This window comes from Mytilus edulis, chromosome 4 (genome assembly GCF_963676685.1).
Source record: "Mytilus edulis chromosome 4, xbMytEdul2.2, whole genome shotgun sequence".
Lineage (NCBI taxonomy): Eukaryota > Metazoa > Mollusca > Bivalvia > Mytilida > Mytilidae > Mytilus > Mytilus edulis.
The window spans coordinates 64,892,994-64,899,734 of NC_092347.1; the positions used below are offsets into that span (position 1 = coordinate 64,892,994).

Below are 6,741 nucleotides of genomic sequence, written 5' to 3' on the forward strand. Positions count from 1 at the left end.
CACTACATGTAATAACGAAAAAAAATCAACAAGATATACAATTTGTCCAATTTTTGCGGTATTTGTGTGCGTACTGTGTCAGAAAAACACATTTCAAATGATTTTTTTATGATTTTCTGATCGCCTTGATATCTGCAAAAGGGACTTTTTAAGAACGATCATTATTACTCTAATGAAAAATCGTATCTCTATACATTTAAAACGTCTCATTTCTTAAATGCCTGTACCAAGTCAGGAATATGACAGTTGTTATCCATTTGTTTGATGTGTTTGAACTTTTGATTTTGCCATTTGATTGGGGACTTTCCTTTTTGAATTTTCCTTGGAGTTCAGTATTTTTGTGATTTTACCTTTTTCTTGAACGAAAGTGTAGAGAACGAAATTTTAAGACATTAAGTGAAACAAAAAATAGTGTATTGTTTTTCGTGTCTATGCTGTTACCAACAATTTTGATTAATTACACCAACAGTATGCTTGTAAATAGTGCAATAACGTGTATGGAACCAAATTTACAATCGAAAACCATAATCTCTTCACCAAAGGGAATAGTTATTTCACAACAGAAATTTGTCTATCCTGTTACTATGGTTGCTATGGTTACAGTAACATGATAGACAATTGTAAACAAAACCTGCGTTATCTTTTTAATCTGAACATAAAGGTGCAAAACGAATGAAATATTTCGTTGTTTGAACTCATCTTATGGTTATAAGATCTTATACTGAGTTCACACGTAATTCGAATTTGATTCGCATTAACTAATTCAAATTAGAATTCGCATTCGAAACGTTTTACGTCCTAACGTCAACTCTAATTCGAATTGCAATTGCGAGTCAAATTCAATTTACTGTCCAAACGACGTTAACTTTTAGAATGAAATTCAAAACAGTGTAGCTGTGGCCATTGATTGACACATTAAAATCATCCATTGACTGGGACAATTTACGTGAACGTTTGTCTGTAACGACCACTGTTCACGACGTACCTACGATAGACATTTAAACTGTGGGGTCACCAAAGGTTTCTTAACGCCTTTAATTATAAAATAATTCGAAAAATTAATCAGGAATAACCTTTGTGTTTTGATTTATATAATTGATATAAATCAAAATATCGTGTTATTTCTGATTAATTTTTCGAATTACTTTATTTAGGTGTTGAGAACCTTTGGTGTTAGGTGTTGAGAACCTTTGGTGACCCCATAGTTTAAGTGTCTTTAAAAAGTACATAGTGAGCATTGGTCGTTACATACAAACGTTCACCTAAATTGTCCCAGTCAATGTATGATTTTAATGTGTCAATCAATGGCCACAGCTACACTGTTTTGAATTTCATTCTAGTTCGTAGTTCGTACTAGTTCGTAGTTCGTATTAACAAAAGCGTATTTTTAATGCGAATTGGATAATTCGAATTAAAAAAGAAGAGTGTGTGAACGCGATTAGCGAATTCAATTCGAAGTAAATGTACGTGTGAACGAGGCATTAATCTTTCCAATTAAGCATTTGTGCAATACTGATATCGGTAACAGGATAAACTTTTGTATAGTGATATATCAGAAGCGTACGTTCCTGTTACCAGTGAAATAAAGGGAAATGTAAACTAGATTATGAGGGATTTACTTGATGTTTGGTTTAACAATTTTTAGAGGCATTTTTCAGTACAACCTGGAAAATTGGCAAATAATCTATTATTTTACAGAATGAATATATATAGAAGTTTTCTCTTGATAACCATCTAATTGGCTACGTAAAACAAGCATTTTATCTTAACCTTTTCTTAATAACCCAAAATTTCTTTTGAAAATGGTAACAGGATAGACAAAATATTGTACCACCGATCAAAAAATGTTTCAAGATATTCTTGTATGACATCGCTAAGATTGCATCTTATAATATGTTGTTCTTAAAGTACTGTTTGTTTTGATTTGGTGATGTAGAGGGTTGTTTGAATAAGTAACTTTTACTAATTTTTTCTATTTCAAAATTCGAAATTTTTTGAAAATGACCCAGGTGTGGTTAAAAGTGAAGAAAATGTAATACAAACAGTATAAGGCATTAGCCTGCTCTTTTTGGAAGTCTACACGGACGTCTTCTTCCTGCAAGAGGTATGACTCTCTCTTAACACGGGTCAGCCATTTATCGTCCACTTTCGACGGACTATCATTGTTTCTTCGAGACCATACTCACAAATGGTGTTAAGGGAGAGCCTAAAAATTCAGTTCCTGAAATTTTTATCCCGGACCGGGAATCGAGCCAGTAAGTCCGCTGCACTAACCACTACACCTCGGCTCTCTAATTTAAATTTATTCTGTGCTAATTTATTTAGGTATTTCTGGACTCGTTAGTGGTAGTGATTGACTAAACGATAAATGACTTGCAATGGGTAATTTATCAGAAAGATATGACGATATAGTTGCATAAAGGGAAACACTAATTTTGTTTGTCTAGAAGTTATGACAGATCGTAAAACTGTTAATACTTGTTTTCACAAATTGTTTAGAGCAAATGTCTTTTGAATGGATTCCCGAAGATGTTGATAACCATTTTGGCCAAGGAAGAACAAATTCAAATATCTTTTATTGCTAATCAAAGCTCCCACAAGGAGCAGAGCAATCAACATTAATTACATACAAATGATTACAAGTGATTCAATATGATTAAGACACAATGTTGTAAAAACAATAATATTTATTAAGACAAGTAGAAGAATACAACAAGCACAGTGTTTAATAATATAACTAAAAAAGGGGGGGGGGGGGGTTCACTGGGCATTACTAGTGTAATTTTTGATTTTTATAAAAATGGATAATTACCACGTGAATCACTGTTTACATTTACTCGGAAGAAATTGTTCCGAGTATTCCTTATTTTGATTGGTCAATTGTTACCTGGATACAGGACGCTCTTATATATTTCTTTGTTTCGGGATTCGCGGTACATTTGAAATTTGTCATTGAAATTATTTACATGAGTAGCGCTAACCAGGAATTCCGGGCAGTTTTACCCAGGCGTGTCAAGAAGAGTTTTAATTACAGAGTTTTCGACCAACTGGGAATGCAGTCCGATACACTTACCGCAGAATTAGAGGTTGGTGACGAGCTTGTGCACGGTGCGACTGGTGGAAATGACAGTATGTCAAAGTTGGATTTTGAAGATCTAAAAGATCGTCTTTCGATTTATATGGATTCCGAGGAGTCGGACACTGATGAGGAATCAAAAGAATTGATGAGGAAACTCAAGGAGGTTAAGAAGAAGGAGAAAGTAATGAAGAACAAGAAGAGAAAGATGGAATTGCGACAGGAAATAGAGAAGAGAATAAAGGAGTTGGAGGAGCTAGAGTTAAAAGGGGCTTCTAAGCCGAAGAAGGAGAAATCCGGCAAGAAGGTGGAACAGTCCAAGAAGGGCAAAATTGGTAAAAGCAAAGATACAGATAAAGGGAAAAATAAAGACAAAGCCTCAGTTAAAGATAGCAAAGGTGAACTTTCTAACTTAAATAATAAACATTTGAGAAAAGATACAAAGACTAAGAAAATTGTAGATAAACATATGAAGCAAATGCTAGCCACAGAGTCTAACTCAGAGTCTGATTCTTCTATAAGTAGTAGTTAAAGTTCTGATAGTAGTACGGGTAGTGGGTCAGAGCCAATTTTTTTGTCTAGTTCTGATTCTGATAGTGAAACTACACAGAAAAAGAAAAATAAGCATAAGAAAAAGAAGGTCAGATCAGGTATCAAAGATAGACTCCATGATAAAGTTAAAATTAAGATGAACTGGCCTCAATCTGAGCTTAAATATGAGTTTACAAATAGAAAGGCTGTGGAGTTTAGACAGCTAACTATGAGTCAGTTTTGTGCTGGAGAACTAGAAATTATAAGGCATTGTAAAATTAGTAAAAAAGAAAGAGAAGGTAGATTATCATTATTGAACAAAATTTGTTATTATGCCAGTGAATTTGAATGGTCTGTACTGTTAAATTTTAAATGTTAAAAAAAGGGGGGGGTTCACTGGGCATTACTGTATCTGGAGTATGAAAATATCTTCAAAGGACATTAGCCAAATAAATTGTGATTTAATATCTAAACCACTAAAATTTTTAAACCGTTATTTTATTTTATTTAAAAAATTGAAACGAATATTTGAAAGTTTGTGACAGTGTCTGACAGCGTATTCATTAAGAACCGATTGCCGATTGAAATGGTCGTTTATAATCAAATCCCCATCGGTTGTTTTTCTAATGTCAAAAAAATATATATCGTACTTTTAGTTTTAGATCGTCGGTCACTATCTAGGACAATCTAGAGAGAGATATAACGGCATTTCTGATTGGATAATAAAATTGAATTTCCGGTAAAATAGATGCTGGTTGTTGAGTTAGCTGCAAAGTACTATAAGATTTTGTAGTGAAACCAGGAAATGTATGCATTTGTAGTAATAACGAAATTTTGTAACCAGTCAATAAAGAAAAAGTTTTCAGATTTTTTTCAGCCAACAACAAAGCGAAAAAAGGTTTGTTCTATGACATTTGTAATCAAATATTGAGACACCCTCCTTGGTAATTCTGTATCTGATCTTCACCTCCTTTATAGAAGATCAGTGATTTCAGGTAATGTTCATGAAGTGCATGATCGTCGTCCTACCATGAAATGAAATTAAGAGCAATGTCGTGTCTCGTAAAAGCAGACATCACATTATTTTCATTAAGTGATTTTCATTTTCTTATTTTCAAGTGATAGAGCCTCTTAAAAGCAGACTCTTCATTTTTACCATAAATCAAATGTATACATGCCCAGTGGCCCTTCTTTTGAAATAAGACAAATTTGTAGATACTTAGAAATCGATTATCCAATAAAATGCTCCAAGCCTGTATGAAAATTATGCATGTTTGTATAAATGGTCCTGATATGGACAGTCTAAAAAAATCCAATGTTATACCAAAACAGTGGAAAAATTGATAGGAACTAAAAACAGGAGGAAAGTTGCAGTTAAACAAAATTGTAGAATGATAAACCAACTAAATCCTATTCCAAAAATAGACAAAGCCTGTTAAGCATGATAACTTTTGTCCCTCAAAATACATGGGTAGATTTTTTATTGTCAGTGGAGCTAAGCCATGAATGTTTCTCATTGATAGTCATAAAAAAATATAAATTAGAATGTAAATATTTATACTGTTACACATAAAAACATCTCATAAAAAAATATAAATTAGAATGTAAATATTCACCGATGAGTTAAAAAAGATGTTTCAAATTTAATGCCAAACAATGTCATTTTTGCACCAAATGGAGATAATTCGGAGCTTTTTCAATGACATAAACATTTACAAGAGGGACGAAAGATACCAAAGGGACTGTAAAACTCATCTGGGGCCAAACCAACTCGTTTTTTTTTTGGGGGGGGGGGGGGGGGGGTGATTTTTGTACCATATCATAAAGAATTAACTAATATTGTAATAAATAAAACTTGTGATGAAAAAATAAAAGTTTAATTTTTTGCTAAAATTTTTCCCATATTAAATCATATTTTGGTTGCATCTTTTTGCATAAATAGTTTTTTTTTAACTTCGTCTTTAAATTAAGTGCATAATTTTCATTGATACTAAAGTATTTAAATAAAGTTTAAATACTGTTATACCAGCTCTTTTTCTGCTCATCATTGAAGCGGGTCCGACCTGCTGTCTGTGAGATGTAATCAGCGACAATATCCTAAACGACAACAATTTTATATCCAAGAATTTAGTGTACCTATCGATGGACCTATAGAGCGTTTTATAAGGGAGGATGGGTAATAACGCACTCTTATTATTAAACCTTAGCGGAATGATCCTGAACGTACGCCTCTAGGTACAGTTGATAGTATAATGTGGAAATACGTATGGCATGTATAAGGAGATGTTCAATAGGTTAACGATTTATTAACTAGACGTGAAATATATTATGAACTTTTATAACAATTATCAACAAGTCGATTAATTACCAAGAAACAGTTACTAATACGCCCTAAATAGATTTATGGTATCTTATTTACATTTATGGTAGCAAATGAATAGCTCTGGTATCAGTATATCTCTTATGAACAATACTATGACAATTAACAAATAATATAATAATGTACAATTTATTCATTTACTGAAACAATATTCTCTTATATGATATAAGTATGTGTGTCGAGTTATTACTATTTTACTGCTTTAAAAGTGTGTCGTCCTATAAGGTCTAAGCACTACATAAAACCTATTCAGAGCTAATAATTATAATATAATCTTCTATTTGTTTAAATACACCTTGTATTATATAACTTTCAAAAGAGAATTTCGTGTCTTCATTTACATAAAGAATGTATAAAAATCTGCCTTATGTGGGTTGTTAGAAACCGTCGGCACCGTGTCACAGTGTTGATTTGTACCGAATCAGTATAATTCGCTTAATGCAAATTAAGGACAGTTATTGACAATGATGAATCGTAAATAATATCCTGAAATATTATTTTAACCCTTTTTAATATTTTTATAATCCTACATGCTAATTTGTCAACAATAATGGCGACGACAATATCTGATACCAGAGCGTCGTACATTAAAATCAATGTACATAAAAATAACGGGACTCCTAATTATAGACACGAGTACTTTTAGATGATACCACGGAATGCAAACAAAATGCAAACGAAATGATCCTGACATTCCCGACACAGTTAATAATAACGCTGTAAATTCACGAATATAAGTCCAGTTAATGCTTGA

At 32.5% G+C, this 6,741-nt stretch overlaps 1 protein-coding gene across 1 annotated transcript; it reads left to right on the plus strand.

Moving 5' to 3' along the window:
• Nucleotides 1-2,966: 2,966 nt before the first annotated feature.
• LOC139521478 (uncharacterized) lies at nucleotides 2,967-3,608 on the plus strand. The gene has a single exon (XM_071314953.1). It carries the CDS (start codon nucleotides 2,967-2,969, stop codon nucleotides 3,606-3,608), a length of 642 nt encoding a protein of 213 aa, XP_071171054.1.
• Nucleotides 3,609-6,741: the final 3,133 nt, after the last annotated feature.